Raw genomic sequence first — 19557 nt, forward strand, 5'->3', positions numbered from 1 at the left:
CAAAACTGAAGACTTGTTAAAATAAGATAACAGTGCTAACCACATATTCATATTTAAAAGTGACATATCAATGTATTGTTTACTGTAAAAAAACAACAACTAGTAACGTCATTTTTTTGGTGGACAGCAACATCAACAATCTTTAGCTCATGCAGTCTGTTTTAGGTTAGCATCCTAGAATTGATGGTTAACACTTATGTTTAACACATACATTCAATATGTCAGCAATAGTTATTAATGCAACACACCTCTGCTTTTCTCATATAGAACTGGGTTATTTGAATGGATTTTTAGTCATTGTTTAATTTTTGTTATCCTCATTTTAGACAAAAATTAATAGACCAAATAATTAGTAACTCCTATGAGCTAACGGTCACCTGCTTTTTACATTAGGCTTGTTGTCTTTTAGCTAGCTGGCCCATAACATTTATTAATTAGCTTCTAAAATAGTACAGTTTACTGCAGAACAATTCATTGTGTTGGTGTGAAATAAACAGTTATGGAAATATAGAACTGAAAGTTAAAGCTCCAATCTCCTCCCGAAGATCCCAAAAAAAGCCTGTTGGTGCCTCCGTGACTATATATCACTCAGAGACGCTGTCAATCACAGCTGTCAATTATGACGTCACATCCCCATTTTTATAGCATCAAATAACTAACTAAAACCAAACTAAATCGAAAATACGAAATCTTGAATATGAATACGAATAAAATACGAATATCTCTGAATGCATCAGCGTGATAAAACCCATATTTGAGACTAACAGAGACTAACACGGACAAGAAGAAATTGTTGAATAAAGTCATTTTATATATATATATATATATATATATATATATATATATATATATATATACAGTATATATATATTATTCTCGTCGCTTAATAAAATTAAGGTTGAACCACTGTAGTCACATGGACTATTTTAACAATGTATTTACTACCTTTCTGGGCCTTGAAAATGGTAATTGAGTTGTTGTCTATGGGGGGTCAGAAAGCTCTCGGATTTCATCAAAAATATCATAATTTGTTCCCGAAGATGAACGAAGGTCTTATGTGTTTGGAATGACATGAGGGTTTTTAATTAATGACAGAAGTTTCATTTTTATGTGAACTATCACTTTAACTCAACTGTGTAAAGATGTCTTTAAAATGTCATTTCATAAGTACTTTTCTGGCATCTTTGCAGTGTAAATTTGGCAACAGACAAGTTAAGGCTGCTCTGTTTCTGTTCAAAATCAGTCTAAAGATGCAATGCCGCATAAAAGCCAGTATAAATTATGTCTGCTCTGACCCAACTCATCTCCTAATATCAAAGTATAGCGTTGCGATTGCTGTGTAAATGCCTTTATGCCACCTCTGAGCAGCATTACACAGTCTGTGTGAAGACACTTAAATGCCACTTCAGAAGCACTTATGTGTCACCTTTGCAGTGTAAATTTGGCAACTGACAAGTTAAGGCAGCTCTGTTTCTGCTCAAAATTCAGACTTAGAAATAAGAAAACTCTACTACATATCTGATCTCTCGTTAAATACATAAAAGTGACACTCATGTGTTTGTGCTATGGTGTATATACACTCAGATCCTCTCTCTCTCATAACTGTTCCACAGAAGTATTCCCCTGAAATCACTCATGAACGCAGAGAGTGTGCCATGCAGAATTAATCAGACATTAAATGAGGGTTGCTAAAGGTGCATCAGCACTACAGTGCTGTTATCCACTATATGAGCTGAGAGCAACACAATGAATAAGAGACATTAGCGACTAATTTGGTAAATTAGCTTTAAATGAGAGCACAGCGCTGAAATGCGAAATTGCCGCTTGCGAGGCGAGAGGCATGTTTGTCTTGCGTGCAAGCTGGTTATAATTTCCAGGATCTTTAATTGCGTAAATTTGAGATATCCCAACCCATGTACTCATTTGTTTTGCCGCAGCTTGATTATGTTTTTCACTTGTGTGCATCTCTGTGCATCGCTGTAATTAAAATAACTGAAAAATCATTTTAGATGTCACTAACATGATCATGGGAATTAAGGAGATCAAATCAATCAAGACTCAGTGTGATTTTATTGAGGAAGCTACTTTAAAAATAGCTCGTCAGCCTGGCATAAATTAAAGTTGTTCAAGTACTGTAAAGGTACTCTTGAAAAAAAGAGTAGTTAGCTGTAAGCTAGCAATACAAAAGTACACTGAAGCCCCCTATGGAAGAAATCTGTTAAACAAATTAATACATTTCACCTTGGTTAATTGTTTCTTTTTGGAATTAAATGAGATGCTCTCACCCTACAGACAAATGTGTTTAGCCTAACTTAAGAGCATAACTACTTTACCTAGCTAGTAGAGTGCTGACGCTTTTCTTGGAGATCTCATTTTGCCATTTTTCTGATCTTTCTCATTTAAAAGCTAGTCGCTGTCTGCTTTATTAGCAGGTGTCCTTGGTTAACCCAAAAGGTCAGGGTATAGCTCCACTGAAAAGCAAATGAAGAGACTTTACCGTTAATTAGACCAACTGAAGTGTTGGCACCTGGCTCTATTATTCCTCTCACGCCTTAGAAAAACTGAAAAATGATATATGAGGATCTTTCAACATATCCTATAATGACTGAATGACGCTGTTGAGTCTTGGCTGTGGAGATAATTAAATTCAAACTAGATGTTAAGTTGAATAGTTTTTAGTTGAAAAGAAGCCTTCATAATGAACTGCCGTGTTTGGTTGGCCTTTCTGCTGAGAGGCTCGTAGGAACAGCTGTTAATTCTCACCGTCATTAAAATCTTAATTTCAAAACTAAGCGAAACTATCAGGAGATGCGTGCTTAAAGCAGCACAAAACCTATCAAAATCATTCTATAAAGTGTTGTGAAGCTATGATTTAGATTGTAAAGCCATCTTAACTCTCGCCTTGGGCAGTACAGCGACTTCGTCCCGCTCCAGGTGCGTGTTTGCTTATATGTTATGTGAAAGGTGACATTTCAGAGCCAGAAAACGTAGTGGCTTGTTGCACACACAATCTGTCCCAAAATCTAGTAAGCTGCCTATGAAGGCAGCATTCTAAGGCATTATATGCATGCTCCCATTTTGACTCATTTCAGATGCAACTTAGCTTATCTTTCACAGTGAAGACAATCCAAGAATGCATTGCATCAAGCTCAGTGCAGTGTTATTTTAGTATTATTTATATACTTTTATAGTATTTTATTAATAATTAGAATTTTAATTAGGTTTTATTTTTCTATTTTCAGTTTTAATTTTAATTTTAGTTTCAGTAATTTTATGTGCTTTTGTCATTTTTATCTTTTATTACACATTTATTATACATTTATTACATTAGTTGATATTTAAAAATCAACTAATATATGTAATAAATGTGTGTGTGTGTGTGTGTGTGTGTGTGTGTGTGTGTGTGTGTGTGTGTGTGTGTGTGTGTGTGTGTGTGTGTGTGTGTGTGTGTGTGTGTGTGTATTTTAATGTATGTATATACATTTCTATTTTTTGTTTATGTTTTTTTAAGTGTATATTTTTTGTTTTATGGAAACTTGTTTCCACCACGGAATATATATATATTTTTTAATAATTGTGACTTTTTATCTCACAATGCTTGTTTACATCTCGCAAGCGCGAGAAAATAAAAAGTCAGAATTGCATGATTTACATTCGGAAATTGTGAGAATTAAAGTCAGAATAAAGTCTTTCATCTTATTTTATTTCAGTTATACCAAAAATTATCTTTAATAGTTTTAGTTTTGGTTTTAATTTAAGCTAACAAAAGTAAGCAAACTTGATACCGTCAGAAAAGGCTGACTTTAGGTAGTGGTTTGTAGTGAGTGTGGAATCAAAACAACAACTCTAATATGTAAATGCTATATTTATGGTATCCTTAAATACATAAGCTATCTTTTAATAGTAGCACATAAATCATCATACTAAAATAACCAACCAACATGCAAAAGTCTCCTTTAAAAATGGGTATGACCTATTTGCACATGTGGCTATTTGTGCAATTATAATACCTATAGAGATCTTAGCAAAATATGTCCTTTGAGAATATTTTTGTACAAAAACTTCTTGAGCCTTGTATTAAATCTTGACTGAATACTGACTGTTAGATAAAACATGACCTTTGATATGCCGTGCTATCTTTTTCATCCAAAGTCCTCACAAACAAATAAAGAGATCAGACATATTGCCCTCAAGTGTGTAGGTTAGTGCTGGTTTGGACTCGAACTGGTGAGCTGGTTTGGGCTTGGTTCATGGTCAGATCATACCAGGAGCAGCTCTGTATTTATTCTCTTTTCACTTTAAATAATGATGCATCTGTGTTACCTTTGGACCAGCCTGATTTATAAAACAAGAAGTGGACTTTTAAACCTCCACTTAAGTGTCTGCAGCACTGTTTATTGTTTTATTGGAATGTTATGTGTCACAGGAAGTGACATTCACACCGGTAATGTGGCATCTGAGAAAACCAGATGATGTTCTCACTAGAAATCACATGTAGTCACAAGTTATACAATATTCAACTCATTTTCTAAGTCAGTTTAATGTAATTTAAGTTGAAATTAGTTTAACATCCAAGTTGATTGTGCTTAAAAATGTAAGGCAGCAACTTTTTTTTACAGTGTAGAAATATATTTCAATGGCTGATGTTGACGCCTTGTGAACAAATTTACTGGGAAAAGAAAAAAATCAAGCCGATATCAACTACACTTTGTCTCCCTTTGTTTCTCAGAGGTCTATCAGCTTAGCCTTCCCGAAGACCAAAAGCTGAGCGTCACCACGGTAACAGTGGGTCAGAGCGCTGTTCTCACATGTGCCATCACTGGAGACCAGCTGCCGCCAATCATCTGGAGACGCAACAACCATGCCCTCAACATGCTCGAGCTGAAGGACATTAACGTGAGTGACATGTGCCTTTACCCTTATTTTATCTCCGTCACACTCTGCTTTTACTCGTCAAGCGTGTGTGCGCGAGCCATCTGGAAAGTGTTGCAATCATCTACCTTTTTAAAGCTGATGAAAAGTGAGCGGCAGCATTTTCAAGCCAATAAATTGCTTGACACACAAGTGCAAACGTACATTCAACAGCGACCTTGTTTTAAAAAATGATACGACATGGTGTGAGATCATGCGATGTTCAATCTAATCTACTTGGACTCTCTCAATGTGCTTTCTGCTCAGTTTAGCTTTTAACGTAATGGAGTTTGGAGTGAAACATTCAACAAAAAAGATCGAGGCCAGGTGTGATTTCACAAAAGAAACCTATAAATAACACTAAAAGAGCTCAAATTAAAGTTTCCAAAGTCTCTAAGTTTTCAGATGTTCCACAGTTGTGCCACGCTCCAGCTATACTATATATTTATTACAGCAACCTTAATCAATCCAAGCTGATGAAATATCGCCCCATGATACCAAATTGAGATATGAGTGATGTTTTAAATGTTCGTACTGTAACGCAACATCACTCAACGCGGCTACAACTCAATAGAAAGCACATTAGTGTAAATGAGAATTGAGAGAGAAAATACTCAAGAGAAACTAAATGGGTTTGGTAGTCTTTTATGATGTTTGATTGAGCCAATATGAAATGAAGTCATTTAAGAAAAAAATAAATTAACAGATGTACTTAAATAAATGAATGCAGTCTAGAGAATATGTTACGTCTCTCGTGGGATATGCCACAGGCTAGAAACTCAGTTTGTCTAACATAAATGAGTACAAATTCATTAAACGCAGTGTTATATATTTATGAATAAATATATGTGCACTCTGCCAGAGAAAAGGGTTTGGGTTTTTTTGGGGGTGTATTCCCAACACACTACAGTTTATCCTACAATATATTATATAATGTAGAAGAAAGCTTTTCATGATTATGTATGTTACACTGTATTTTTATTTCTATTACTGTGTATATATTTGACCAGCCAAAAGCCCGTCTCACTTGGGGTATTTATTCAATTAAGTCAACACTAGCCTCTGTGTCATCCTCGATACATTAAACGTTTATGAGGCCTTTAAATGAGGAAGGAGTCCGTGGCTGCCAAGATCCATCTCAAGAACCTTCGCCCTGCAGTCCCTTCCACAATATCAGCCAGACGGGACACACTGTACACACTCACACAAGATGGTAGCATCTACATGAATAATCTACAGACTCAGAGGAAAGCTTGTTTAAATGTCAGCAGCTCTACAGACAATCCTTTAGGACAGCAAAGCTGGCTGACCTAAACCAGAAGACTCTAGTAGGCAGAAAAACATTCACATACCGTTGGGGTATCCTGCATTCCCAGAGAAATGAATGTTTTCATGTCTGTCACAACCGTCCCACATAAAGCCATGTTACATGAACATTTTATTTTTATTTTTTTATATTGTAATGCATTTCTTTCTTTCTTGTGTCTACTTTTTAGTCTTCTATCAGATAGAAGCTCATTTATCCAAGTATAGTTATATTGTTAAGTTCAGTGAATTTTATTTTTATTGTTATAAATGTTTGATTTGATTTGAATCATTATGCATTTCTTTATTTCTTGTGTCTACTTTTTAGTCTGCCTTCAGAGAACCTCATCTTTTTTAGAGTTGTTTTTTTGTGTGATTTGTTTTTGTTTTGTTTCGTTTTGGTCTTCTGTCAGATAGAACCCCATTATCCAAATATAGTTGGGGTTATATTGTTACGTTAAGTTTATATTTAAGTTTATTTTTTATAAATATTTTATTTTATGCATTTCTTTCTTTCTTTCTTGTGTCTACTTTTTAGTCTGCCATCAGATAGAACCTCATTAATGCAAGTATAGTTAGAGGTAATATCGTTAAGATCAGTGAATCTCGTCTTCATGTAAGAAAGTATCTAGTGCACGTTAATGTGATAAAATGAGGGCGCTTGCTGAGCGTTGCATCATGGGACGCTACTAAGTCCACCGCACGGCCATTATAAAACGGCTCCCTGAATACATAAAACAAAAGAAGAGGATTTAAAGACTAAAGTAGATACTGTGGGGAAAACTTTACTAAGGATTAGCAAGAAGAACCATTTGAGCTAGCATATGGTCTCACACTGTTCAATATTATAATGGCCTATAAAGGTGAATGATAAAATAAAAAAAGACTGCCTAAAGTAGATGTCTAATTATTAAAAAGTGACAGCTGTTTCCTATGCAACAGAAATCTGATAACCAGCAGTTAACTATCTTTGCATGTTGACTTTCTCGTTTGCACCTAAAATTATTCTTGAAACTGAAATGTTGTTTCAATTGATTTCCTTTCTGCAGATCCCCTCTCAGGTAGGTTCATGTTTTTTGGTTTGCATGCCTGTAAGCTGCTAGAGTCTGAAAACCCTAAAGCTAATCAGTTCTAACACCACAATTAACCCTTGGTGACTCACAAATCTGAAGACTGGGTTACGGTGCCTGCACTATTGAGCTGGTTCAGAGTCAAGGGAAATGAAGGAGCTGATGGTTTGCACTCTTCAATGCCTCTTCAAGACATCCTATTTCTCTGTCCATTTACCATGAGCTTTATGATGCCATTTCCTAGACTTATATTTTGCAGTGGTTTTCTGTATGTCATATCCCTTATATGGTATACTGTACATCAATGTTGGGGAAATGCTTTAAGCTGTAGCTTTGGAATCTTCAAGCTACCAGTCAAGCTTTAGAAAAATTAGTTGCACTACAAGTTACTAACAAAATTTGTATTTATGCATTTTTGGATTAAACTGATAGATGTAAACCTAATGACAGTTATAGTATACATATAGAATCAATCAGGGAATCAAATAAATCATCTGAATGAATTCCCATAATGAATCACACTTCCCAACAGAACTTCAGAGAGAGAGTGTGGGTTTGAGAGGGTGTTTGATTATTGCCTCAGTTTGTTAGGTTTTAAAACTGCATGCGCAAAATAGTGTCACATAAAACCAGCAGTGTACCATCATGCTACACTGGCACTCATTGGTAAAAGTAGCTCATTAAGTAGAAAACTGAGCTAAGTTAACAGCATCAGTGCTTATAGTTAAATTCTCCACAATACTGGTGTACACATTCATTGTGGTTTTGTGTGCATACATGTGAGTGTCCACGTATATTCAATCTTACTGCATAATTCTGCAGCAAAATCAAATCAAAATTTACATATTTAATCAGAAGCATCTGAATCGTCCTTGAAGGAATACTTTCATGTTCCTGAGCATCAGGATGGCAGGAAAGGCCGGTTGACCTTGTAAAAACAGTGGCGTTTGAATTTATTAGCTTCATGGGGTTTTGTTTGGACATTGATGCCGTTTCTCTTCAGCCTTTGTTGTCTCTGATGCTGCTTGTTGCTGTACGCACTGATTCTTCTTTTTTTCTATTTTTATCATTAGACTTTCAAATGACTTGGTACGATCTGATTTCATTTCATATTCAGAGGCTCCTCTGTTTTGCCTCTTTATAAAGCACTTTTTTACTGTACTGCGGTTTTCACTCATTAAGAGCACGTTGTGACAAAAAAAAAGGGCTTGTTTATTTGTTGATTTGCACAATCAAGGTCGTGGCCTGTAGTGAGCAGTTTTGCATCCTTATTAGTGCATATTAACACACAGCCAAACTGCCGTTCTTCATTGATTGTTCTATTACAGGTATGTCCAGAGGCCAGTTACAGCCCTCAGCTTGTCTATTAAAATATATGATATGTGGCCCGTTACTGTGGTGACACTAACTGAAATCATGAGATTGTGGCAGAAATGTGGGATATTCATATAAAAATGTATTATATTATTAAGGTAGATATATAGGCTAGTAAAGGAGGAATGATATAGGCCAAATTACATGAATTTTTGTTATAAGCTAGTAGTTTTTGAGCATTTGTAAGTATACCATATAAAGCCATTCCATATACCATATAGTTACTTTTTTGGTGCCACTGCCACTGGTCTCAAATATTAGTCTGAGCTCTATAAATAATGAAGGAGATGTATCCAGCCCCCAGGTGTGTCTACAACATCGAATTTAGCCCCCTTTAAAAAAAAAAAGGTTGGACACCCCTTTTCTGTTAGAACTGTGTGGCTTTGTAGAAACAGTAGATTAAATGTCTGTTAATGCTATTATCTGACTTGATAATGTAGTCTTTGAATTATCTTCATTTCAATTGAATCTGTTTACCATGTAATTCTTTCATCAGTTGGCAGTCCTAATTATTTGCACATTTTTTAGATGCATGTTCTATACCTTCTGCATAAATACTCATAAATAAATAAATATTTCTCTCTTTCTCTCATTTTTAAAGAGATAGTAAATTCTATAATTTACTCACTCGCATGAAATTTAAAACCTGTATGTACTTTTTCATCTTGCAGAATACAAAAGATACTTTATATATATATATATATATATATATATATATATATATATATATATATATATATATTAGGGCTGTGAAACGATTAATCGTGATTAATCGCATCCAAAATAAAAGTTTGTGTTCACATAATATATGTGTGTGTACTGTGCATAATTATTTTGTATATATAAATACACACACATGCATGTATATATTTAAGATTTTTTTTTTATTTATACATAAAATATTTATATTTATATATAATACAAATGATATATACAGTATATTTAAGCAAATATTTCTTAAATATATACATGCATGTATATATATATATCCATACAATGAAAGTCGATGGGGTCAGATGTTATTTTGAAAAAATCATCTTTTGTGTTCTGCAAAAGAAAAAAAAGTCATACACAAAATTAGAAGAAAGGGAGGTTGAGCAAATGATGACAAAATTCAGATTTTTTTGGATGAACTGTTCCTTTAAATTTGTTGTTTTTCTCAGAAGCAGTGTGTTGAGAATAAATGGTGTGTGTAGCGCTTTAATGACGGCCTGCAGCAGAGCTGATGCAAATGTCCGCTGCAATCTGCTCCTATTGATTACCTTGTTTTTTAACTGTGCCCGTTCTCCTTTTCTTTCTCTCTCTCTCTCAGTCCCTCTGTATTTTCTTTTCACTATGTCACAGAACAGTTTTATTGCAAGCTGCTCTCTTTTCTCTCTGCAATCCAGTATCTGGATGCTTGATTGCACTCCCACTTTTTTATTTGCAGATTTATGCATTCAAACTAACGTTGGTTATAGTAGTTCACTCTGGCATTTTCAGCTCTGGGCTGTTGTTTGCACTTGTGTGTCATAATCTCTCACTCTTTAAGGTCATGTTGATGTAATTTTGTGTATTTTTAACAGGATTTCGGAGATGATGGATCACTGTACATTACCAAGGTGACCACTACACATATGGGCAACTACACCTGCCATGCAGACGGCTACGAGCAGCTATTCCAAACACACATCCTGCAGGTTAATGGTATGTATTATACAAGCATATTCACTTGTGTAATGAGCAGTCAGAATCAAGTATTCGAGAGAGCATGAATTTAATCCAAAATTTAATATGCACTGTACTGGACAGTAGCTTGTGCAATGTATATGTTCATAGCAAACACTGATAGTGAGTACTTGACAACAAGCATTATCATCTCACATGTTATACTGTAGGTGGCACGTTATATACCAAATGTTACATGCTTTAATAATCACTAAATAAGTGAAAAGTAATAGCTGAAATATGTTGATCCACAAGTATGTAAAATTAATAGCTGAAATATGTTGATGAAGTTCACACCAAGGACGATAACTATGGTTATAATAAAAATACAGTTCTAAAAATTGTTCTAAATATAAAAGAATAGCAGAGTCCACACCACACCTTTAAAGGCACAGAGAAACGGTATAGTTGGAATCACTTTCAGAACGATTTATTTCAGCTGATGAACAATAAAAACAATGACAGCCAATCAAAACGTTATTGTCCGCTGTTGTTGAAGCTAATATAGTTGTTGTTATAGTTATCTTTACATTTATCATTCTTAGCATGTACGGGCCTTTATATTTGTATTTTCAATAAAAAATGTAGCAATGAATAGTATATAAAATGAAATGCATTTAAAAAAATACCTATACACGTATTCTATATTTATAAAACAATACTTATAAAATGAATAATAGTAATAATGCATAATAATTGTTTATTTTATCATACTTCAGCTATTACATTTTACTTATAGTAATTATTACAGCATTAATTATTATAAATATTATATTTTTTACTTATATTAATTAGAGTTTGTAATGCAGATTTATGCATAAAGAATCATATAATAAATTATTATTATTAAATAATATTGTTGTTAACGGAGTACTCAGTTTATGGTCCATAACACAAAGAGATTAAAAAGAAGGGGAGAATTAAAAATGCTTTTTTATGATGGTAAAAAGTGTCTTTTTGCATTTTTCTTGTTCTCTGCAGCTGAAATTGTACGTCTTTCACCATTGCTTGATCTCCTGCTACATTTTCCCTTGTTGTTTTTCATTGATACATGAAACACATGGCAATCAAATGGCCCTAAATGATAACATCACAATGCAATTGAATGAAAAACAATTGAATTTGCCTCCGGAGCCGTTGCCTAGCAATTAATCGTGGTCAGAGCTGGGAGAAAATTAGAAATTAATTAAGGGACGTGATACATGTTCCCTTTTTGTGTTTTGAGCCACAAGGGCACTATTGCTCCCCTTTACCTAATTATGCTTCCTGATGACCAAAAGCAATGGAATATTGCTTGGTCTTCTTTTTTTTCTCTTTTTTTTACATTCCACAGTCAGTTTGCTAATGCTTTTACTATTATTGCATCTGTGTAGATTAATTTAAGTTAAAGCATTTACGTTTCTCTCAAACAATTTTTAATTAATTTCCTGCACGGCACACGTAAATGACGGCTAACCTTTTGGCTTCAAATTGTTGTCCTTAGCGCCTTTTTCATTTAGAATAATGACAATATAAGGTTGTTGCTTTATTTTTAAGGCAAGGTTTCGCAAGGTTTCGCTTGAAGGTTAAAAAAATCAGGCAAAAAAAAGACAAACATTAATTACCATCTCTGTGGTGTAGTATGTATATATTGTGTGAGTGGGTGTCATTTTTCGTTATTTGTTTAAGAGCAGTGTTAGCTGTGAAAATGAAAGGGGTCAGACAGGTTCACAGAGACCCGCTGAGTCTCTGAGATGGTGAAATGGAGAGGAAACTCTAATCGAGGACACTGAAAGCTCATCAGAACCGACACACATACAAAAGCACTAGAAAAACACACAATTCTCTGTGCCGCATGTAATGGACACGTCCGCACACCAAGAGACAAGACAAACATAAACTAATAAATCTGACTCTCAATTTCACGGAGAAACAAATACACACAGAGAATTTATCCGGTCCAGTGATGGCGGACTTACACACCACCGAGCCAAAACACTTGCTTATTCTCACAGAAAATCAACACTGAGGAAAACAAAGAAAAGGAGTGAGATTGGAGGAGATGAGGGGCCATGAGAATTTTGTGATAGAGCTGTCAGCTTTGATGTGTTTCACACAGGGGACAATCTCAAGTCGATCCCCAGGTAATAAAATACACACAAAGACAGATAAAGGTACACACACACACACACACACACAGAAAGAAAAGTCATTTCGTAGGGATTTTATATCATTTCTAGGTTAAGCTTAGTAAAGAATGAGAACGAGAGAGTGCTGGTTATGTTCTAGTTCATTTAACCAAAATTGTTACCTGGTTTTTCTAATGTAATTCTCTAGCTATAATAATAATAATTTAAAAAAGGATGAATAAAGGGATAATTCACCCAAAAATGTATTGTCTCATTATTTTCTTACTGTCATGTTTTTTTTTGTTTTGTTTTTTGCAAACTTTTATGCGGTAGTGTTTTCCCCCAATATGAGGGTTTTTGAAGATTATCCTTGGTATTTTTCTCCATATAATTAAAGTATTAAATATACAAGCATATTCACACTTACTTAATGACCAATTAGAATCAAGTATTTAAGAGAATTTAACTGACATTCAAGAATGACTGTTGAATTCAAGGAAGCATCTGCTTTATCCTGTTGTTTTTTCAAAATTAGTGTTTTTGAAGATTGTCCTTGCAATTTATATTTACATTATATTTTTTCCATATATTTAAAAGTGAAAGGAAACCAGATCTGTCAAGCTGTAAAAATTATGTTGACCCACATCCATATAAATTTTTAAGTACATTACAGAGGATGGAATATATTTGAAGAATAATGATTTCAGGAAATAATAACGTTTCGGTCTGTTCCTCACACAAATCTATTTTAATGGCTTCATAACACTTTTCAGAATACAAAGCAGCACTTTTCTTGTAATATTAGTATTGAAATAGGGTAAAATGTTGATTTTTAAACTTCTTTCTCAAACTCAGTATTACACTTCAGATATGATTATATGTGTTCCTACATTTCCTTCATGCTTCATGGCTTTGTTTTCACACGGTTTACTGTTTATCAAAATCTGCTCATTAGCAATGAGCTGATCTTGGAACACCACAAGGACCTGAGCTCGCGATTTTTACACTAAATGATTTCTGCTTTTCAATCGTGAGTTGAACGCCACAGTCCCAGGGAGCTTAATGCTCTGATTCCACTCCCTGTGCCTTGAAGCTAACCATTTCATTAAATCAACCCCCTTGCGTGCTACAAAATTGGTCACCCTGCCAGCACTGTCCAAACATTTCCTCTCATTTCTCCCGTTTCCTCACTTATAGAGCTCTAAATAAAGTAAATAAGCAATAATATATGTACTTTCTTGAAGAATGAAAAAAAACTCTTATTTCACCATTCTGACCAGTTAGGGTTGTGTTTCCCAAAAGCATCGAATACATAAGTATATTACATAGCTGCCAACTTTTGAGTTTTGCTTGGAGTGAGATTTGGGGGGATGTAAAAAAAAAAAATCTTGCATCACAATAAATGTATTGTGATTGTCAAAACGTTTTAGTAACTAAACTGAATTTTATTAGGTTTAGTGACAATGTTTATATGGTACGATTTCAATTCAATTCTTGTGATTTGATTTAATATTGACTTTAATATTTTGGATAAATATTAGGTACACAAGATAGGCGTTAATTTTTCTCAAGAAAAAAAAAAAACTAATCTAATGCTGTAAACATAGGCTACAGACAGCCCTATCAGCTGGTAGTATTATTTAAGGTTAAAAATAACTATAATAAAATATTATATATAATATATATATATATATATAAATAATAAATATAATGCGTTTTTATTATAATAACTTTATTTAATGATAAGTAAAAATATAATAAATATGTAATATAGTAGGCTACACATATTTAGCAAAATACTCTCTATAGCTCTTTTTTTCTAGCCAACTAACGTGCTATAGCCTATATTATGGTCATTAAATGGCTTTTCTGAGGTAAATGTTCTCCAGCTGTTTTATTGACCCTTTCCGCAGTTGAAAAACACTGATTGATCGATATTATGTATAATGAATATACATTTCGGTAAGTTGTACTGTTTCTTTCAGCATTGTTCATTCGTGTTTATTGGCTAGAGCCTACTATTAGCTAGAGATGATCGGTTCACTTGCCGCTAGGGATCTGTCACGTCACATTTACAAACGCCAAAACGGTATTTATTGTTTGAATTTCGTAATAAAATTGACAGAATCTGAGAGCTGAGATTTTTTTTATATCATAAGTAACCTGCTCTGTCTATGTCTGTTGGTCTCCATGTACTCTTTGCTTCGCGATTTTTCTGTGTGTGAGAAAATGGATGTGTGGCGTGAGAGAGTGTGAAAAGTGTCAATCGCGTGAGTCTCACAGTGAATGCGTGAGAGTTGGCAGCTATGATATTATAAAATCATTGCCACCAATGGTCTCTACGATCAACTTGGCTCACAATGCTTTGGGGAAACACAGCCCAGGATGTTGACTGTTTGTTCATTCATTATCTTTGCTTACACTTTGTCCTTTCCTCTGTTTTTTTTTCTGTGTTTTTTTTTCATAGTGCCCCCTGTTATCCGAGTGTACCCAGAGAGCCAGGCACGCGAGCCGGGGGTCACAGCCAGTCTGCGGTGCTACGCTGAGGGCATCCCCGACCCACAACTCTCATGGCTGAAGAACGGCATGGACATCACCACGAAACTCTCCAAACAACTCACACTTCAGGGTACAAACAAATAACCATTGGACATTTCTGATTCTTTTTATGATTTATGATTGTAATGCTGCAAATGGCACAGAAATGACACTTCACATTTAAGGAGACAAGCATTTAAACATACCCTCTCTATATGACAATTATGGATGTCAATCTTAAAGAATTACACCATTTTCATTCTGGTTCCTTTCATTTAAAGAATATTTTAGTGCCATTAAGGAATAATATTTGTGGGAAAATGCAATTCCACTGCCAAATGATGAGATAAAAATCTCACAAGAGTCATTAGCCACTTTTTCACCATCGAGCCAAACCATTCTCATTGCTTAACCATTCCATTTCGTGCCGATCTGGCCCAGCCTGAACGGATATGGCTCCATGTTCCACTGTGGGGCTGATAACAAACCTCTTTGGAATGTAATACAAATGTGTCAGTCGTTGCCTTCGTAAGGCAAGACTTTACAGACGGTATGAGATGTAAATAGCGACCGCGTTGTGGAAGATGATTGGGTATTTCTTTTAATTGTACTATTAACTTGTGTTTATTACACTCAAATTGTGCACTTTGCTGTAGAGAAACTGTTAGCCAGGCAACAGACAAGCGACCAATCCTGAGTGGCGAGGTCACTACTCGCATTCTACCAGGCCGAAACACAGAATTCCTGGCCGAGAACGGGTTGTAATCGTGCCGTGCTGAACCAAGCTCAAATGAAAATATATATGGAACTGTTCCTTACCATTCATGACAGTTAAAGGGGCGGCTATCCATTCCATAATCAGACTGATCTATTTGACTTCACAGGTTCAGTAACAGTTTATGTGGTGTTGAATAAGTAGTGAAGGAAACTCTGGCAGAATGTTTTAGTATAGTATTCTGCATAAACAGAAGAATGCATGTGTGAGAACCATTAACAGAAAAAAGATTTTATCAATGCAACCAGTTCTGGAATTCAGAGAATTCCCAACCCTAATGGCAGTAGTGTCCTCTGTTCTCAACAAAAGCCTTTGCACTAGCTGATTTCACATTGGAAAAAAAGTGCCTGTATCTTTACACAAGCAGACATTGATTTTGTCGTTCTGAAGGAGCTTTATATAGCCATGATGCCTGCTGGTTCCACTGTAGCAGTGATTGACGTGTTTGTCATAATCTAGATCTTTACTCAATCCCACAAATTCCCCCTGTGGGGCCTCTCATCAACAAACGTTCCTCAAGTCAGCTAAAGCTAACATGACAACTTGAGAACACTATAAATGTTTCAGCAGTTATCAAACACATTTTCATGATCCCATTAGAGGAACTTGCATAAATGGAGCCGTTTCTTTCACAAGTGATTTAGAGAGGTGATGGAGGAAAAGTTCACTTCAGTCCTTCCTTCGTTCTCTCTTTCCTTTCCAGCTAACGGGAGCGAGGTGCACATCAGTAACGTTCACTTCGAGGACACCGGCGCCTATACCTGCATCGCCCGCAACGAGGCGGGTGTGGACGAGGACATCTCCTCTCTATTCGTGGAGGACTCTGCTCGGAAAACGTGTATGTATAAGTCATGATGTGCTGTCCATCCCTCCCTATGATGGAACTTCACTTCCTGTTTCTTTGCATTATTCATCAGACTAAACATTAATAGTTTATAAACTTCAGATAACTTCAGATAATAATAGTACCAGAAGGAGATAAAATAATGGAAGAAGAGTCCCAGCAGCCTGATTTTTCAATATTTGTCAGTAGGTTTATGGTGCTATGCAATGGAAATAAGAATTTGTTATATAAGATTATCTGAAGGAATTTAAAAGTTATAACAGTTTGAAATTAATTAAATGAATTATTATTTTATTATTTTATTCTTTTTAATTTAATCCATTTTACCTTTGTAGGGTAGGAAATATTGCTTGTTTTTATCTTTTGAAATGAGTGCTGCTTGTTTTGTTGATGCAAGTTTTTGTTGTATACTCTGCTAAGTCAAAATGCACTTGCGATTGTACTTGGGAGTGTTACTATGGGAACACTGAAAGCAAAATTGTATTGAATGTTTCAATATAATTTTTAGATTTTCCTCTTGCTGTCACCATTGATTAACGGTGCTCTAAGCGATGTTGGGTGACGTCACATCTTGTTGACGTTCGAAATATTGTCAAACAAAATGGAGGCTAGCTCGACCCTCCCTCCTCCTCATCCCGTCCCCTCCCCCTCCCTTCCGTGCTTCCTGAAACAGGCTTTTCCGATGTAAATTCGGGACTTTGCGCGTTCCTTCTCCTTTTTGCTATTTGTTCATCGGAATGTCGTCTCTTTGGTCGTGTGTCGGCCATATCAAAATTCAAAAGAATATAATTCTAACGTTAGTCGTTGTCGTTGTCTCGGACATCTCTCCTCTAGCTAACTTCCCTCTTCATGCTTCTTTCTCCTCCATTCCCCACACCCCCCTTCATGTGCACGCGCACTAACCCCCCAACCCCTACCCCCAAATCATTCTTGTCTGTTATTGGCTGGAACACTGTTTGTTATGTTTCGTGGTCCAGGTTGGCCCAGTTTGTTTTTCTTGCCGTTTGTGGAGCCTGGGCTGTCTACAGAGACCGTGCTTTTTTACAGTGTGTTCAGGGGACAGGCAGCTAGCAGATAGTGAGGAGATGTTTGCTGTATGTGACAAAAAATGTTTCTGCCTAAAAAACACGTGACATCGCTTAGAGCACCTTTAAACAACTGCAACTAGTTGAACAAAAGAACTCCAATAGTTAACTAGTTGATGAAACCCTTAGTACACTACCATTCAAAAACAAAAGACTGGTAAGATTTTGTTTTGTTTTTGATAAAGAATAAAGGCTGCATTTGCAAAATGCAGTAAAAACAGTATCTGTAAAATATTAAAAGAACTGTTTTCTATTTTAATATAATTTAAAATGTAATTAATTTCTGTGATGGCAAAGCTGAATTTTCAGCATCATTACTCCAGTCTTCAGTGTCACATGATCCTTCAGAAATAATTCTAATATACTGATTTGGTGCCCAAGAAACATTTCTCATTATTATAAATGTTAAATACATTTTTTCAGGATTTATTTGATTAATTGAAAGTTCGAAAGAACAGCTTTTAATTCTAATAGAAATGGTTTATAACATTACAAATGTCTTTACTGTCACTTTTGACCAATTTCATGTGTCCTTGCTGAAAAAAAAATTTTATTTCTTTTTTTTTTTATTTTTTTTATCTTACTGACCCCAAACTTTTGAATGGTTGAGTATGTGTTTTTATGTGCTTGTTGATACAGTCAGGTGGTTCATTGTATTGTAAGCAATGACATTGTGGACAGTGAAGGATGCAAAGGAACCTCACAGGTCACCATACAGTCATCGGTCATGTTTTGTCTAATAGTTTTGTTCAAAAAGGAGTTCAGATACATAGTTCAGAGTTCTGGCTATTGTAGTTTAGCGAGATGTGACCGTTCAATGCACTGTACAGACAGAAGGCCAGAGTTTCCTCACAGGTCATACAACCAGAGCCAGTGCTGTCTGTGTTTTCCCTTCATGCATAAAGGATGACAGTATTTTTTCAGATTCACTACAGCATGCCCACTGATCTGGAGTCAGTTCATCCAGACCCTTTGATCTCTGCTCCGTCAGATGAACTCCTCCAGCTGTCTGGATCAACACTCACTCTAGAACATCTCATACACAGTTTCTCCTCAAGCAGACTATGATCTCTGCATGTGAGAATATTCTCATAGGTGTCACAAATAATTTGTATTCTAGAATACATTTTCACTTTGGACACATAGTTAATGGTGCTTTTGCATCCTTAAAAGCTCCAGACCCATCTTCATTACATTATTAATTGCATAGAAAAGAGCATTTGACGACATTATTAGAAAGAACGTCATACAGGTTTTGATCAACATGAAAGTGAGCAAATGTTTTCATTTTGGGTTAACTGTTCTTTTAATAGTTCTGATTCGTCTCTTGTGTTGAAACTAGGCTAAATAGTTGGATTTGATAGTCTGTGCTATTGCTTTCATTGTGAATGAGAGGAACAATCCTGCACTGTCAGCTGGGATTTCCTCTTACATTAGTCCTGGAACGGCAGGTCTGAACTCATAAGCCTGGGATGATACACGGCTCCCTGCTTCCACAGAACGCACCAGCCTGGCAAATACATTTCCATATTGTGCCCAATCACCACATGTAAAATCTTTTTTTTATGGATATCAATGAGCCTTTAATATGCTGCCTCAGTTTTGTGCAATGAATTTGTCTAACTTATTTATGGGAGATGTTTTCTATACATTATATGCCTGAAAATACAGAAATCAGCTTTCATTGGTGCCTGGCTACACAAGATGACCATTGATACAGAACAGTAATAGCTAGAACTTATAGCAAAGTTGTGTGTTGGCTTTTGAATGTACAGTAAGTATTACAGCTTCTGAAAGGTTGCAGGGGGCGTGTGATAAAAGTAATCGTACATCTAAAGGG

At 35.4% G+C, this 19557-nt stretch overlaps 1 protein-coding gene across 2 annotated transcripts in view; it reads left to right on the top strand.

Annotated features, from left to right (window-relative positions):
• Positions 1 to 19557, top strand: part of fstl5 (follistatin-like 5) — a 122388-nt gene that overhangs the window by 77015 nt on the left and 25816 nt on the right. For both annotated transcript variants that reach the window (XM_084132523.1, XM_084132522.1), the window contains exons 7-10: positions 4730 to 4896; positions 10226 to 10346; positions 14943 to 15104; positions 16492 to 16626. In XM_084132523.1, coding sequence (XP_083988649.1) covers positions 4730 to 4896; positions 10226 to 10346; positions 14943 to 15104; positions 16492 to 16626 — 585 coding nt within the window. The remainder of the gene's footprint in view (positions 1 to 4729; positions 4897 to 10225; positions 10347 to 14942; positions 15105 to 16491; positions 16627 to 19557) is intronic.

Source organism: Abramis brama (assembly GCF_963993115.1).
Source record: "Abramis brama genome assembly, chromosome: 13".
NCBI classification, from domain to species: domain Eukaryota; kingdom Metazoa; phylum Chordata; class Actinopteri; order Cypriniformes; family Leuciscidae; genus Abramis; species Abramis brama.